Source organism: Anser brachyrhynchus, assembly GCF_964034855.1.
Source record: "Anser brachyrhynchus genome assembly, chromosome: 1".
Classification (NCBI taxonomy): Eukaryota; Metazoa; Chordata; class Aves; order Anseriformes; family Anatidae; genus Anser; species Anser brachyrhynchus.
This window is the reverse complement of record NC_137694.1, coordinates 182,913,716-182,930,943: the sequence shown is the minus strand read 5'-3', so window position 1 is coordinate 182,930,943 and position 17,228 is coordinate 182,913,716. Positions and strand designations below refer to the sequence as shown.

General features: G+C 44.4%; 1 protein-coding gene across 8 annotated transcripts in view; it reads left to right on the top strand.

The window, feature by feature from the left end:
• The window catches only part of CAB39L (calcium binding protein 39 like), a 62,991-nt gene extending 48,455 nt beyond the window's left edge, over nucleotides 1-14,536 (top strand). For all 8 annotated transcript variants that reach the window (XM_080607950.1, XM_080607953.1, XM_080607951.1 and 5 more), the window contains 4 exons: nucleotides 3,524-3,583; nucleotides 5,073-5,138; nucleotides 5,809-5,952; nucleotides 12,642-14,536. In XM_080607950.1, the coding sequence (XP_080464076.1) occupies nucleotides 3,524-3,583; nucleotides 5,073-5,138; nucleotides 5,809-5,952; nucleotides 12,642-12,821 (450 nt within the window). In that variant the 3' untranslated portion in view covers nucleotides 12,822-14,536. The remainder of the gene's footprint in view (nucleotides 1-3,523; nucleotides 3,584-5,072; nucleotides 5,139-5,808; nucleotides 5,953-12,641) is intronic.
• Nucleotides 14,537-17,228: the final 2,692 nt, after the last annotated feature.

The window sequence follows — 17,228 nt, the reverse complement described above, 5'->3', positions numbered from 1 at the left end:
ACTTTTGAAATCCTGTAATTTTCGCTGAGCCTTCTGAGTCTGGCACTTTGTTTAGACTAATGCTGTGCCCCTGATTATTTTTACATGTCTGCATGCTTACACTTGTGGCCCGTGGTACAGTGTAAGGACCATACTGCTAAGATGTGTTAGGTACAAGCACTGCAAAGGTGCTTGCTTGACATTACAGTGGCCCTAGTTTTGTGTGGTGGCGCAGGGACTTTTGTCTTTTGATTTGAGACTGGTAACGTTGAACATTTTGAAAGGTAGATCAAAGGAGAAATGTCACGAAACTTCTAGTCACCATTAAAACTTTGCCACCTTCCTATCTCCAAGTGACAAATAAGCTTAATTGTGATGGAGAACATGAGGGAAAGCTAGAAAGGGCCAGCTGCCATTTCCTGCTTTGGCCTCCTGGTAAGTCTGTGGCTGTTGGTGATGCTCTGTTGGTCCCTTCAGTGCAGCAGAAGTGGCCCAAAAGCAGTAGGTAGGATTTGCCCATTGCTGCAGGATTGAATGCTGGGATCCAGGTGGCCTACGCTCTTTACAGAGTCTGTGTTTTGTACTAAAAATGAAGTTGGGTGAAGCTTGCCAAATTTCTTGGAATTTGTATGTGACCATCGTGTTTCCTGCAAGGTGCTAGTGTACTTGTTGAGCCAAAATATACAGGGAAGACTGGTTTATTTCTGAAAAATAACTTAAATGGGAAAATTCTTTTCAGGTAAAGAATCATCTAAATATAGATCTAACTCCTCCTTTTTTTTTTTTTCTTTTTTTCCCCCCCTCTATCATTGGGTTCTTTGCTGTCATAGAAACGAGTTGTTCATTCTTTATTCTCAGAGCTAATTAGAAATATGATTAGATAGATCTTGGGAATAACTGTAAGAAATGTTAGCTCAGCAATTTAACACATAACTGAGACCTGGCCTCAGTTTTCACTTACCTATTGAATGGGGTAGAGATTTGCAGAATGGAGATAGTGTTGCATTCTTAAGTAATGAGTTGATCAGGATTAAAAATTCAAACCACCCATTAATCAATAGCAGTGTCTTTCAATTGTTTTAGGTTGTGCTGCCGTTGTGTTCATTTGGTAAATGTTATGAAAGCGGAAGTAGCAAAGAAATCTGGACAAGTAAAAATATGTGTATAGGACTGTAAAAGAAAAAAAGCTGAACCATAACTGAACTATTTAAATCCTCTATTTCTGGAGTTTTACCCTATCTTTGGAAGAGTGTTTGTCTCTCGTCAGAAAAAGTATTCTTGGACTCTGTTCCCAGCCTGACAGGAGAGATTTGCATCTTTTGCCCAGGTCCTGCTCTGAGCATGACAGCAGAACATGTGTTTGAGTGATGGGGATGGTTTTTACCCCAACCAGGAGGTAGGATGTAGACATGGGCCGCTTCAGCTGCAACAGGGGCTACAGGCTGCTGTGACCCTCCCAAGGCGAGAGGGATTGATTGACCTTCATGGATCTACAGCTGTGGAACTTATTTCTGTCCACTGTGATCCAAGTGTATTTTTAGCAGGATTTAAAAATAGGATTCTACATCCTCACGTGCATTGGAAAGAGAGGAGTAAGAGGGCAGTTCATAGGTGAGAAATCACCTCTTAAAATGCTTGGGGCAATCTATAAAACTGCATTTTTTTAAAACTACGTTTTAGCACCTGATACATGGCCAGTTCTGGAAATAAACCAGCTGTTCATTTCATCTTCTATCTGACTATTACTCTAAAATAGCTGGAACAGCAAGAAGTGATATGGAAGCAATTGAATCATGAGATGTGGAACTACCTCATTTCTAATACCATATAAATAAGTGCTGTCTGTGGTTGCTTACTGGCTGGATTACTGAACTCTGTGTTTTCAGTTCTGCTTCCCCTGTTTTGGGTTTGCAGTGTTGCCACCAGGGTGTCTGGTTGAGAGCTGAAAGTCTTGGATAGTCTATGCACCAGAGGAGGGTTTAATTAAATGTGCATTAAAGTTTGAGGATATTTATAGTAGGAAAGTATTGGAATTTTTGATGAACTTGAGAGGTACTTCTTAATTAAATTCAGCCAGGTGCACAGCAGAGGGGAAACAGAGCTGCTAAAAATGCAGAGGAAAAAAGTTTGTATTTAGAGAGTCAGCTGTGGAGGGTACCAGGAGAGGGTGGAAAGAGTGCTGATGGAATACTGCTGCTCCACACTGTCTTGTGATTTTCTGTGAAAAACTCACTTTGGATTATATTCCATTTGTGCCCCCTATTGAAAAAATGTTGTACTTGCCTCCTAAGTGCCCTGCATCAAAGCTTGTGAATTACATTTGTTATGCTCAGCCTTTTAAACTGGTATCGTTGCAATCCTGCTAAATAAAGGACTGTATTAAAACGTAATGTACTGCATTTTGTAGCACCCTGCTTTCCTTTTACAATTTATGGTAAAAATAAATTGAAGGATTAGTATGTAAAGAATTAATTTTATTTGTGATGCTGTAGAGGATGTGGCGGTGCATGTACTTCAACAATGCTGTTTAGGTCTCTGACTGTGGTTAAGGAAACCAAGGAAAAGATGATGAAAAAGATACCAGAAAGTGATTCACTGAAAAAATAGCGACTTGAATGGACCTCATCAGGCATTTATTGTCATCAGTGTTATGTTTTAAAAGAGGAAATAAGATACAAATTAAACTTAAATGCCTCAAACTGGCCACTTCAGTTATAGCTATTCATGCAGTAAAGAGACTTGATTTCTCCTGGAGCTGAACATCTGCATCTCTGCTGCCGAGCACCAGCATTCCCATTCTGAGAGAGAGGTTGCTCCAATTTAAATCTGAATTGGTTACCCACCTTTTAGGATGGGATGCCTGCTGTGCAACTTCAGCTGCCTAAAAGGTCTCTGCTGCTGCTTGTGTTGGAAAGCCCACCTTAGGCAGAAAAACAGACCTAAGACCCCCTGTTTTGGGGATGGAGTGGGTGTGGAGGGAACCTGGGTTGCTAGCTTAGATTTGTGCCTAACTTGTAGGTTTTAAATAAGTAAGTGTATATATCCAGTGGTTGAATTTGAGACTGCCTTGTTGCGTTCGATGGACATGAGCAGTAGCAATCGATAAAACTTATCATAATCTTCCAGTTGTGGGGCAGAATGGAGATCCCTTTTGGTTGTGCGACCAAAGCTGATCCCTCCGTAAAGGGTTGTTTTGCTTTCCTCCTTTCCCTCACCCCAGTTTATTGTAAGTACTGTGCACAATGACCAGAAAAAGTAAGGCTAAAATGTGGGAGGAAGAAGGAATATAAAGAGCTTTGGAATAGCTTTATGTTGATTCTGTTATGTTGATTCTGCACTGAATGAATTCTCATTAAAATGCTAATAAACACACAACTGAATTCCATGCGGTATCATCTTTAAATGTTTTTTGTTTATGGAAATCATGTTGGAAATATCTTCTAAAAGATGAAGTGCTAAAAAAAAATACTAAAATGTATTAGAGAAAAAAGGGAAAATTGAATGGGCAAACTCTCTAAGGGAACCTTTCTCTGCTCTTCTCCAGGACCTGTTAACAAGACACAAGTTACTGGTAGCAGAATTTCTGGAACAAAACTACGATACAGTAAGTACAAATGACAGAAGAACTTTATAATATCTCTTCATGCTTAGCTAGAAGAAGTGTGCTTTCAGTAGTGGAGGATTTCATGCTCCACATAAAATAGTCATGCAGGACTGCAAAACTAAGCATTGCTTTTACTAAATGTGGTGTTTGAAATACAGGTATCCGCACTGCTCACATCCACGGGGGACGGGTGCCAAGTTTTCAGGAGAACTCGAAGTTTAAAAACAAGTATTATTCATCTCTGTACTGTATCTCCTCATAGGTGAATGGAACCGCAAACAGTATTTAGATAGACCATGGGGAAAAGTGTTCACATTTTTAAACAGTTTTGTGGTATTCCAGCATTGATAGGGCCATGACAGTGTGACTTGTAATACTCTGGGACAGAGGAGAAGAGTTACTGCAAGAAGTTTTAGCGTTACTGAAAATTATATGCACCTAAGTGGGAGACAGAGATGTCACTATTCTCCTTACCATCCTAAATCAATCAGTCCCTTGGTTTGTTGCCATTTTTCACTTTGACTTTTTGACTCTGTTTTGAATCAAATTTCAGTCAAAAAAATTCCACTGAAATCAATGGAAATTAGTCTGATACGGATAATGGAATGAGACTACAGGTTATGTTCTTGTGTTACCTTAGCTATTCTTTATTTCATTGCCAAAGTGAAAAGGCCGATGACTATTTCCTTCATTCTAGAGTTACCAAGGAGGTTAAATAAAGATCAGGCTGATTATCGCTGAGTCACAAATGTAGCTTAACTGGAGCAAAGTTAGTGTTTCTGCTCATCTTTCCTCTGTTAGTACTGAAGGACTACAGTGGAACAAAATTTGAAGTATAAATAGTGGGCATTAGGATTTTTTTCGATGATTCTTGGACAGCGTTGGGTTTATTTCGCTTGTTTGGTCGATGAACATATACAGTAGCACGGCTGCTCAGTCTTCTTGACCACAAGATTTCTTTTGCCAGCTGCAAAAAGCCAGCATGCACTCTACTCCTGGTGATCCTCATTCTGCAAAGTGCTTCAATGAGTGAGGGTGTTGAAGGCAGGTGGCACCTCACAAAGAGCTTTTGGCACATGCCAGTATGGGACGCACTGTCAGCACTTTGGGGTGCCGCATTAAATTGCAAGTAAAAGTAAAACACACTCACGCGTCCCAGCGGCAGATTCACTCTCTTGTAAAAGAAGGCTGTACAGGCACTGGCTGACTTCTGTGCGAGCTGGCTCATGCTACCTTCTGTTGCGTCCAGTCCATATGTGGTATCGCTCCGTGTAGCGTTTGGCAGATGAGTATTACTGGGCATTAACTCACTATATGATAGCAAGCAGAGAAAAAAGGCCACAAGAGCTTGGCCTGCCATTGCGGTGAAGTGTTAGAGGGTGGCACTGCTGCTGCTTCTGCTGCTCCTCCAGGGTGGAAGGACAAGAAGGAAATGGGGAGAAGGAAGGATGGACATGAATTGACTGCATTCATTTTCTTTTTACTCTAGATCTTTGAGGATTATGAAAAACTCATTAATTCTGAGAATTACGTAACAAAGAGACAATCTTTGAAGGTAAAGCAACATTTTTCAGCGCTTCCCTTGAAAATTTGTAATTCATAATATGAAGAATATCTAAATGCATATATGGCAATGAAGTAATCATGTAATTTCTAACAAAAAATAAATGAATGTTTGGGGACGCTTTTCATACAAGAGCTTGCTGTGAATTTTATTTCCTGGATCTTTGTTGAAGCCATTGGACTGTTCCTATGGAACAAGCACCATCATTTTTCCTCTGACCTCAAGTTTGTACTTCAATTCAGAACATAAGTTAAAATGAACTTGAGAGTAACATCATTGTCCCTGTTTTTTCATTGCTTCTTGCCACTGCAGCACCAAGTCTGACATGGAATGCAGATGTGGCGAAATAGATGTGTTAATGTAAAATCTACGTGAAATTAAAGGTGTCTTTGTGGGACAGTTGCACTACACTTGCCTCTGTCCCAGCTGGCTCACACCAGCTCCTATTACATTCAGTCCGTATGTGGTAACCTTTTCTGTAATGTTTGGAAGATGGGCATTAAGTAACTTACTACGTGATAACAAGTCTAGTTAATTTTTTTTTAATGTAGTGACATTAAAAACTCTTAAGACAAACATTAACATATGCTGTTGCTTTCTTTGCTTTCAAAAATCAAGTGATAAACTGATTAAATTTTTTTTTTTGTAATTTTCTCTATAGCTTCTGGGTGAACTGATTCTGGACCGACATAACTTTGCCATCATGACAAAATACATCAGTAAACCAGAGAATCTGAAGCTGATGATGAACTTGCTGCGAGATAAAAGCCCCAACATTCAATTTGAAGCATTCCACGTGTTCAAGGTGAGACAGCAGGAGCTGTACAGACGGCAGACTTTCTTTCCTGCTCATAAAAGTGTGTTTCAAGGAGGGCAAGAGAAATCCCTCAAAAATAAGGCTGAAGGGTAGGGTTTACAGTTGTGTCAGTTGTTTGAGAACATCTTTATTGAAAACCTCTCTATCATACAGCCTCTGTTTTGTCTCACCTTCAGGTGAGATCTAATGCAGCATCATTTCACTTTGGGTTGAGGGTAATCCCTCACAGAGATGAGGTGAATGGTACTGGTACCAAAATACACGGTTCCTAGATGTTATCCAGGGTCCTTTCCTGAACTCTTGGGTGTTTTACTATGTGATTCTGGGTAAGTATATTAAAACAACAAAAACAGACAATCGACCAAAAAACAAAACCAACCAACCAAAAAAAAAAACCAACCACAATGTCTTAAAACTTTACATTAAGACCAAAAATAGACAGTGCTAGCACTGTGCATCAATGTGAACAAAATTTGCTTTTAAAGGTATTAAAAAGATTTGATAGATCTGAGCTTGAAATAAGTTTAATCCTTCCTTCCTTTTGCACTGATCATTAGCACAGTCTTAAACAATTACAAGACCCAACCAGTGTCTTCTTTTTCATTGATTAATGTTAACAGGTGAATAGTTTACTGTTTTCCTCTCAAAAAAGATCTCTGCTGTCAATCAGAACGTGAATTGAATTGTTGCTGTGGAAGACTACCTTTAGTTTGGAGTTACTGTATTAATTTCAAACTATGCAAATAGAGCTGCTAATAATTTTCTGAACAGGGGAGTCTGTGAGGATAGTCTTCCCCAAGATGGTTAAGAAAGACACCAGATCACAACAGAAGTCATGCTATTCTGGAAAGGTTAATTACCCTCTACAAATTCAGGGTGACTTGTTGAGTTCTGTAGTTCTGCCATCTCTCATTTGGCATAAAGCTTTCAGGTCTTTGGCATGGAGGTTTAGAGGATGTACAGCTTCTCCAAAATGCTTTTCATTTACCGAAAAAAAAAAAAAAAGAGTCTCAAGGAGGATTAAGATAAAAAAAAAATCCCTCCCTGAAATAAGCAGCTTGGTAAGCTGTTCCCTTGCTCACTTCCTCCATCGTCAGCTGAACCACTGTGAGCAACTTCTCCTCCTCGTCCTCCTTATCAGGAGGTCTGTAGCTCCAAGATAAGAGAGCAGTCAGGCTCAAAACACTTGCAGCCTTTGAGATGCCTGTGGAGGGAAGGGATCAGAGGATTGGGGTCTGCTTGCCACTCTGTGAACAAATGCCAGCTTTCTGTGTATGAAACACATGGTTCTGTACTAATGATAGGCATGGCCTGGGCCTTGGGAACAGCTGATTTTACTTATTGTAAGAAGCATTTGAAAGGATTTTGAATAATTTGTAAGGATTCCATTGTGCGACTGTGTTGATGTTGCTCCTTCCCATTCCTTCCTTCTTTTCCTTTACCACCAGGCCGTGTCCCACTTCCCGTTAGAGCGTAGGTATTGTAGGCTCAGCCTTGCTCAACCACCTGCAACACCACCACGTGGATGTAATGCTGAGGCCTTCAGGTGCCCAGCAAAATAAATAGTGCATGATGATAAAGTTACGTCTCTTCAGTTCACAGCACCAAACTCTGTCCTCAGATACTATCCTCCATGGGATGTTGCTGTTTTTTTCAGTAGTACCCATCAGCAGCATTTAAGTGGTGCCTTACTCTACCTCATATGCATAGTGTTCATTGTGTGGGAACTGCAGGCTCAGAGCAGCATCTGATCAGCTGGAGATTGTTTGTTTATCACTAGCAGCAGCACACCAGAGTAACTCTAGAAGCTCAGCAAAGCTCCTCTGTTAGGTCCTCACTGAGGGCATGGGTTATCTGGATCTAGAAGCATTCAGCTTCTCCCAGGTGGGCAGTGGAGATATAGGATATATTATAGGAAATCCTATTGTGAACTAGCTTTGTAGAGAAGGTCAGAGAAGAGCATTTTCCTCTGACTTCACTTTTTACTCTAACTTCTGGAGAATTAATAAAGGAAATCCTTAGATATTCAAGAGAAGAGGGGAGAACATTTCTCTTTTCTTGTGCCCTGCTCTGCAGCGTGCCTGCCTACTCTTTCTGGGTTACTGTCCCTGAACCCAATTCTCTTGTCAGCTGTAATAATTCTGTGCTAATGTAACTGGGAGAGGAATCTGGTCCTCAGCTTTTAATCTCATAAATTTTAAACTGTGCCTGCATTTTTAAATTGTGCTTGCAAAACACCTCTACAGCCCTGGCTGAAATTACAGCAGACTAACCACAGTTACTTGAAATCAAAGGTCTGCTGAGAAGCAGATACTTGCTGCTCTGTCTGAGCTGCCAAAAGATTGGGGTTTAAATTACCTGATTTAGATGTTTCACCAGTTAGACACATTTGAAATGAAAAAGTGCTTGTTTTGTAAGCATTCAGGTTTCAACTTTCCCCATGCTCTAGCCAACCCCCCAAAAGGCATATAACTCTTAGCTTCATGAGGCAATTTCATATTATTGAGGATCCAAAACTGCAAGACAGAGACTAAAATGATGAGCACCTCATGTACACAAATATTTTGCAGGAGTGTTTGGTGGCTGACAACGCCCTTTGGGCTCTGAGAACATTTGTTCATCCAGGATGCTTTCTGTGGGAAATCAAGGACAAACAGAGTGCCTTCTTGCAGTGCCTGCTTCCATTTTCCTCCCAGGAGATGCTTGATCTTCCTCCTACCTTCCTCCTCCTATTCCTTCTGCCTGAGCAAGACAGAGTTTCTGCCTCGCAGCATCATCCTAAGGGTACTTTGTAAAGCTGTGTGTCCCACACAGTGTACGCATGAGGATTAGCCAGCATTTAATCATTAGGAAAAACTAACACACCCCACCTCTTTCCTTCTCCCCCAGAGATGTTCCAGTGGGGACTCAGGGCTGTGGGCTTTGACAGTCACCAGTCTCCTCTGCCCTGATTTCAGTGAAGAGGTCTCAGCCTTGAGCATCCACACTTCGAGGACCACATGTTAGGAAGGGCTCCCCAGCTCCTGTGGTGGATTTGTGACAGTGGAGCCTGCTGTGAGTTAGCCCAAAGGGGAGAGCACAGCTCTCAGATGTACATGAACGCAGTGCAGGTCATCCTTTGACCTAATGCATTTACAAGTAAAAGCTAATAACGAGCCCTCTTGGCTTTCACGTAAACAATTAGCTTATTTTGAGGAAAACACCCTGGAGTGGTGAATTGGGATTATGTAACTTTCTTGTTCTTAAGCAGACATTTAGCAAGATATATTTTACTGTTTAAATCTAAAAATAGACCGGGTACACTGTGTTTTGTGACCTTAGCTTAATTTTTCCGTTCTCTTCCATGCACATTACAGAGCTACCTCTCGCTCTGCAAACGGTCTCAGATAATTTGACCGTACTGACAGCTTCCTCTTGATAGGAAGCTGAACCCAAGTGTGCGTGGATGTGTCCTCTCTGCCTGTTAGCTGGAGAGTTTGTAGGGCAAGAAATGCAAAGCATTACAGTATAAGCAACGTGAACCATAAGGCACTTCTGTGTGCAGTTTCCTGCTATGGTAAGATTGTGCTTGACCCCAGCTGAAGTCTTAAAATACTCAGTCCAGGGTATCCAACCCCTGTTCTTCTGGAGTCCCAGAGGATGGTGATTGCTGGTCATTAATTGTAAGGAAACGAGGTCAGATTCTCTAATCAAGCGATTTTGGTATTTGTTTGGGGAAGAAAAAAATAACAGTGTATGACTTTTAATGCAGAAGAGAGCAAGAGGCAACTTTGGGCAACTTTTTCAGAGTTGATTTTCATTCCAGTCCTTTTAAAAATATTCACAAAACGGAACTGTGCTGAAACAGCTATTTTTAGAGTTGGAATTTTAATATGAGTGCTCTCTTTATTTTGGGTCTCTCTCTCTCATATATCAGAATTAAGTGTACTCTAGAACACACGATCTTTTATAGTAAAACCATGGGTGAAATGGACTTTCTGTGAAGTGTTTTAGCTGCAGTTAAAATTCATTTCAGTAAAAATGTTCCAGCTAGCATTAGTAATGATTTCTGTTTACAGAGAGTTACAAAAGAGAGTTGTGAACATGGGGCACTCTTTTTTACACGCAAAACGTTATGGTGGTCCTAACCCTGGCCTTCGTGGATCTGAGTAGCTGATACTTGCAGAACTTACTTTGTTTGCTTAGCTGAAGCATTGAATAACATTTCAGGAATTTTCTGGGCCTTTAACGTTCTCTCTTTACGAGTCCCTTTTGACACTGAGCAAGACTGGCAGTCAAGATGATCTTTGTTTGGATTTTCAGTCTGACAGTTTTGCAAGGGGATGATAATAATCTATAAATAATCGAGCCGGAAGATAAACAGGATGTGATATCTTCTATTAAACTAGGTCCTTTAATTATTTAGTATGGTAATGCCACTTGCAGAACCAGCACGAAATGCTGGCATGTACTAGGTTTACCACTAAAACCTTTCAGTTATGTTTTCTGACCAGATAGGTTTTTATGAGAAGAATTATGCAGATTTGTTGATTTTGAGAGTCAGCCTTTAGTCATCTTTGTAAAGAGGCCTAATACTCGCTGAAGGAAGATGTCCAGCCCTTTAGGATCAGGCCTTCTGTAATACATCCCAAAAGGTCGCAGAGGAGGAACTGAGCTCCAGAATGAAAACCTTGCAGCAAAGCTCTGTAATGGTTGTTTTCCTCACCCCGGCCTGCAGGCTCGTGTGCTGCTTTTCTCAAAGGAAGCTTGTCTGGATGGCGTGGGGCTGACCACAGCCCAAGCCCTACAAGGTCCAGCCCCCGTCAGCACGATGGCCTCCTGCGGGTCAGTGTATGGGGAGCCGAGGCGTGGGGCTGCTGGAGCTGAAAGCATGAGCTGCCGCGGTCTCAGCCAGAGCCGAGCAGTCATACCCACGAGACTTCAAGATTCATATTCCCTAGATAAGGCACAGAGAGGAAAGCTGTCAAGTACATTCAGATTTGCATTCCCGAGCCCTTCATTTCTCAGACTGGGGGGAAACAACGGATCAGTAGCAGAATATCAAAGTTATTTGCAAGGGAAGGGATGTTGCTTTCAAATGTAGCAGGCAGCGATAGAACAATCAGCTATTGACAGTCCATCAAGCGTAGCGAGAGCTGGGAATTGAACACCCCACGGGCTGGCAAATGCGTCCCTGGCAAGATGTTACATTTTGAAGGACTGGAGCATCGCGCAGGAAAGCTGTTATCGTAGGGTGGCTGCTCTGAAGGGACTCTTGAGAGTTTGGGCTGTGGGTGCTACTGTTGTGAATTTTTAGGGTGGCAAGTAGGCATAAATATATATATATTTAAGATGATAGCTCAAGACAATCAAAGAAAGGTGATGTGGAGGCCTGTGCAAAGGGTCTGAATAACTGGGGATGTTCCACCTTCACAGGGACCGTAGCCTGGCCACACAGAGCACGGTGTGTGCGTGTTCCCCCTCACGTAACGCACTGATTACATGATGTATCCCGGGTTTTCACGTGGCCAAAATCTCAGGGAGGAGAAACCTGCAGAGGAGCCCCAGGTTGGGAGCCAGCAGCCCCGGGGCTGGGCCGAGCGATCGTGCCGCCTGCGCTCGGCCGGACAAAATGCCATTCAGCGCTGTCAGCAGATGTTTGTTTTTATTCTGGTTTGAACAGGCTCGGAGGGAAACTGGCCGTTTTCCAGGCCTGTCCATCCTTAATTTCTTCTCGTCGGGTAGAGAATAACTTGAGTTATTTATGTCGTTGCACAAGCGCTCAGACAGTGTTTTGTTTGACCAGCCATGGTAACCTCGGCGCAAGCCAGATGTGGGAACTCCTCCTGTGGTGGCCAGGGGGTGCAACGCATGCGTTCCCTCCGCCCGGTGTCTGCACAGCCCCGCTCTCTGCAGCATCCTGAGCTCCCTGGGCAGAGCCCATCACCGCTGGCCTGGAGTTTCCTGCGTAAGGCAGAGAAAATGTTAAAGAAACAGCATGTGGGGTTGTGTGCCCAGTTGGAAGGCTGGTGCTGTAGGTTTTAGGTTTTACAAGAGGAAAAAACAGAGCACAGTTAAGCTTAGCCTTTAAAGTTGCTGCTTGACAAAACCAGTAAGCCCACGGGACTGGTGAGCATCTGAGCCTCACATCACCTCCCTGCTCCGGAGCTGGATGCGCCCCGGCGCTGCTGCTCCTGCTGCTGTAAATTTCCACGCTCCCGTGGATGGATTAGGCCGGGGGAAGCGAAGCCTCTGACGTGTCTCCCAAACCAAAACAAAGCTGGCAAGTCTAATTTTAGGCCTGGTTTAGTATGGAAATGATATCAGACCTGACACAAAGCTTTTCCGTTCTCCTGATAATTAATTTATGCGTAGTAAGTGTTGCATGTAGGAAAGGCTGAGAATTGATAGCCTGCCCTCAGCAGCTGGGTTTGCAATCAAATACTTGATCAACAAAGAGCAAAAATAAGGGGAAACGATGCCACACGCAGGCATAGCTTTGCTCAGGTTGCTGTTGAACCAACGTGTTTGTAACTCCTCTCCCCGTGCCCTGGGACAAGGTGTGCAGCGGCAGAGTCTGCCTGCCAGCCCTCAGCTGCCTGGTGAGAAAATAACTTGTGGCAATATTGTGTGTGACTGATTGTTCCTCTCTCTCTCTCGTTCTCTCCCTGCCGTGCCTGGTTTTGTTTGCATGTTAGGTTTTTGTGGCCAGTCCAAACAAAACACAGCCCATCGTGGAGATCCTGTTGAAAAACCAACCCAAGCTAATTGAGTTTCTGAGCAATTTCCAGAAAGAAAGGACGGATGACGAACAGTTCACTGATGAGAAGAACTACCTGATTAAGCAAATCCGAGACTTGAAAAAGCCAACAGCTTGAAGAACTCCACTCGTTTTCCACTGTAGGCATTAATCTCATCTGTTAAGTTCCTCCGTGTCCCTTAAACACCACGATAGTGCTTGAGAAGGCACAAGTGCCTGTTTTTTTTTTTTTATTTCGTCTTTGTTCGTAGATGTCAAGAGTATAGGGGTTTTACATGGAAACTAAAAAAAAATTAAAAAAACCTAGAATAATATATTATTTTTAATCAAGACTATAATTATTTATGTCAGTTTAGAACCTGTTTGTAATAGAAGCTGGTTTGACAGATTTCTATGTGCTCAAGGAGGATGAACCTATTTTGCTTAACTTTATCGGCAAACTTGAGCTGTTGGTGAGTGCACAAAGTAGGTCTTCTGAGGACTAATGCTCTTCCTTTGCACCTGTAGTTGTGACTTTGGTTTAGTGCTGCACACACACAAGACTGTGAAAGAGTACATTCGTCTCTGGAGTTAGTTGCAGTTATAGATTCTGTTCTTTAGTCAAAACAGCAGGAGATAAAAGCAGTAAAGGTCACGTTTTCGCTTTATTTTTGTGTTCTTTCATCTTTAAGTTTTCCTATACCCTAGATCAGAGGTTTCCTATTCAGTCTGTGCTAGGGAAGTGGACGAAGACATCAGCCAAGTGAGCGGTTTCTGCCAGCTTCCCATTTTCCTGTACACGATCTACCTTGTGCTAGGGCACAGGCTGTTCCCACCGGTTTCTGGCCAGACCGATGGACCGCGTAGTCCCCAGTGGGAGGAAGGCAAGAGCATCCCCTCCTTCTGTCAAGGCCCATGCAGTATTGCTAATAAAATGATCCTGCTCCTACTAAAACCAGCAAGAAGTCTGTCCCCAGTCTCGGTGTGTGGTGGCCAGAGCTGTGTGGTCGAACCCCACCGAGTACTGGCACCGCTGTGGCTCACGAGCTGGCCCTTTGTGCTTCCCGGTGCTGGGAGTGCTTTGGCCAAGATTTTTACATCTGCGTGCTGAAAGGAAGGGTCCCAATTGTAAATGGCCTCAGCCTGAATCACCTGAATGGCCCCTGGAGTCATTCGGGGGCTGCACATGCTCTCAAAGCATTTATCGGATACCTAAATCGAGTTGAGGCGGCCATTTAGCAGCCCTAGGCACCTCAGGCTACTTCGTGGCTGGTGTTTTCTGTCCTTGTTCATTCAGATGTGAATTCGGGTTCCGTGGTAGGTTTCAGAAGGGAAAATCATTGCACTGTTCACATTTTAAGTTTAATAAGCTCTGCGGTCCAAACAGTGTTTCCCAGGTGTGTTTGAACAGGTTTTTGGGTGTCTTCTGTTTTCTAGTGGGGAAATGAAAATGTTACTCTGATGCTTTATTGGGAAGTGGAGTTTGAGAGCAGGGAGTGGAAATTTCTTGAGTTTTTCTTGACAGCCTAAGTTCTGAGTTTTCCTGTTTGTTGTAAGGCAGTTATCTAGCTAAAGCTATAGCTAACGCTTCAGATAAAAAGGTGAAACTGAACTGTAAAAACAGAACAAGACTTTTTCCTTCATAAAGCGGTTGTATATTGGGGTGTCTGATACTTTTAATTTATGTGCTTTAGAAAAGAAATGAAACTGAACAGATTGTAGAGTCACATTTTTTGTTTTATTTTATTTTTTTCAGATGTCAGATATACACAAAAAATGTACATCTTAGTTGCCTGGAATTTAAAAAGAAAATATTTACAAGCTATTAAAGGCATGATTACTGATTACCCTTTATTTCTATCTGTGTTTTTTTTTCCTCTTGCCTTTCGGGATAGCGGGACAGCGCGGTGCTAAATTCCTTCTCTCCTTTGCCAAGCAGTTTCAGCAGATGGAGAGAGACAGATGAGCACTTTCTTCAGAGCTCATCCATCCCCTCTGCGAGCATTGCATCTGCAGCCCTTGCTGGCAGGGGGCCTGGCAGCCCAGGCTGCCGTCCAGCTTTGCCTGCCTGTGGTCTTCAGCCCCGCTGCTATCAGAGGAATGCTCGCTGCTCGATAAAGGAGTATCTCCAGAGCAGCAGTCCTCCGAGCTAGCTGCTCTGATCCTCAGAGATCCGGAGCCCGAAGCCGAAGGGTGGGACCCACCTCCAGGGCTGGATTAACGCAGAGGCACGTGGCCATTGCCTCAGCCTCTGGAGTTGCAGAACATCAGGCTTTCCAGCCTGTGCTTGGAAAAAGTGCCTAGCAGCGCGTCTGGGGGGAATACCTCCATGGGACAGGGTGCGTGGGATCTGTACAGAGGTGCCATCGCACCTGCTGAAACAAAGGGGGGAAGACAGTGCTGTGAAACACTCCTGTCTGCACGGCCCGGCCACGGGAGAGCTGCTGAAGATACTGAATCCTGGCGTGGCACGAGGAGTGAGGGCAGAAATGTGCCAGGCTGCTTCATCCCACGCTCACTGTAGCGGCAGCCTTACCCAGGGGTAAGGGGCAAGGAGGGCTTGTGGAAAATGTGTGCGTGCTCGTATGTGCAGCTGAAAGAGAGAGGAAAACGGGTGGGCTTGCAGTGAAGTGACGTGTCGGGCTCCGTGTGGCTTATCATAAAGCAAAGCTGCTCCTGAAGCAAGTGTTGCCAGTGCATCTCCTAGTTAATCGAGTCTTCCCCAAGCTCAGCTTGCGCAGCTCTTTCAAAAAAGAAAAAGAATCGGTGAAGACGAAATTAAGCGCCACAATAATATTTCACAGCCGGTGGGAACGCATCCCTAATTAAATGCAAATGAGGTCTTTTCTAACGCAACTTCAAAGTAAAGATAGAAATTCCAGTTTCCTTCAGTTCATTCAGCCAAGGCTCCTCTTCTGCCTAGGCAGCTGCTCCCACCAGGAACCCGACGATTTCTCTGGAATCAGTACCTGGGGGAGCTGCGTGGCTGCAGGACAAAGTTCATCAGCGCGAGGACGGGGAAGATGATGGCTGTCCAGGGAGAGAAGGAAGCTGGAGGAAGCGTGGGCTGCAGCCTCTCAAATCCAGTCCCCACCCAGCATCCAGGGGGGGTTGGATTTTACGAGTGACTCCCTGCCAACAGGCTGCATACAATCCTGCACGCAAAGCCTTCCTTGACGCAGGAGGGTGCCAGGAATCTTTGAAGCATCATTTTCTGTCCCAGGATTCGGGCGGCTTGTGCTACTAAGAAAAATCTGATTGGGGTGGGCAGTGGCCTCCCCTGTCCATAACCACACGTAAACCAGCAGGTGTGAAAATGTGGGGAGGGTGCGGGCCTCTGGCCTTCAATAAACGTGGGTGTTAAGGCTGCTTGAGCCTCTAAATCTGCATGCTCTGGGGACAGGAGCAGATGAGAAGGAAAGAATGGCTCGGACCCTGTAACCTAATGATAAAAGCACCCTCAGGAAGGAGAGGAGACCTGGATCCCAGCGCGTGCTTTGCTATTGTTTGTAAGACGAGCAGGGCTGAGAGAACCCCGGCCTCTTTCCAGCGGGTGCAGAGATGCTTGGTCAGTAGAGAGGCTTTTTCTCTGGTCAAATGATTCATTTTTCTGCATGAAGTGGAAGTGCTCCAACATTTTGGCTGGAAGCGCCTTTCTGCAGAGCATCTCCTGCCTGGCGGGCAGGCCGTTACACGGCAGGGGTGATGGGTTTTGGTCTCTGAGCTCGCTCTGCGTTTGCCTCCAGCATCGCCCAGGCAGCTGGGGACTACATCTACCATGAAGATTTGCTGCATTTACCACCAAGGGCTGTTTAATAGCTCTGATGGACCTGAACTGGCCAGTTGCTATCTGTGTCAGAGCACGGACAGGTGCCAGAAATTGTGCTGGGCTGGGGCTCTCCCAGGGCTTAAGCAGGAGCCGGCCAGTGCCCGGTGAGGAATGCAGGCTCCTAAGGGCCTTGGCTGTGGAAGCCCCAGTCCTGGAGCTGCTGGTTTGCATCAGTTTTTGGAGTAAATGCAGACCCAGCCCTGGGAACTAGAAGTGAGATGCGTTCCCCCAGCTTCTAGCCAGCACCTTAACAGGGAGCTCAGCCACTCTGCTGCCTGTTCAGAGCAAATCCAGGGCTCCTCTCCCTCTGATCACAAACCCAGTGAGCTGCAGAGTTATTGACCCAGGCCCCCTTACACATTTATTCCAAATATTTAATGTACATGTACTGTGTGGAACAGCACAAGCTGATAACACTGAGTGCAAGTTGTCCTGGAGCCTCTGGTGGGATGTCCAATCCCAAAGGGGGAGAGGCAATCCTGGAGGTGAGGACAGCTATGGTCTGGGGAAGACTCAGAGAACCATGGAGTGGGTTGAGTTGGAAGGGACCTTAAAGATCATCTTGTCCAACCCCCCGCCATGGGCAGGGACACCTCCCACCAGACCAGGTTGCCCAAAGCCCCATCCAGCCTGGCCTTGAACACCTCCAGGGATGGGGCATCCACAGCTGCTCTGGGCAGCCTGTGCCAGGGCCTCACCACCCGCTGAGTGAAGGCT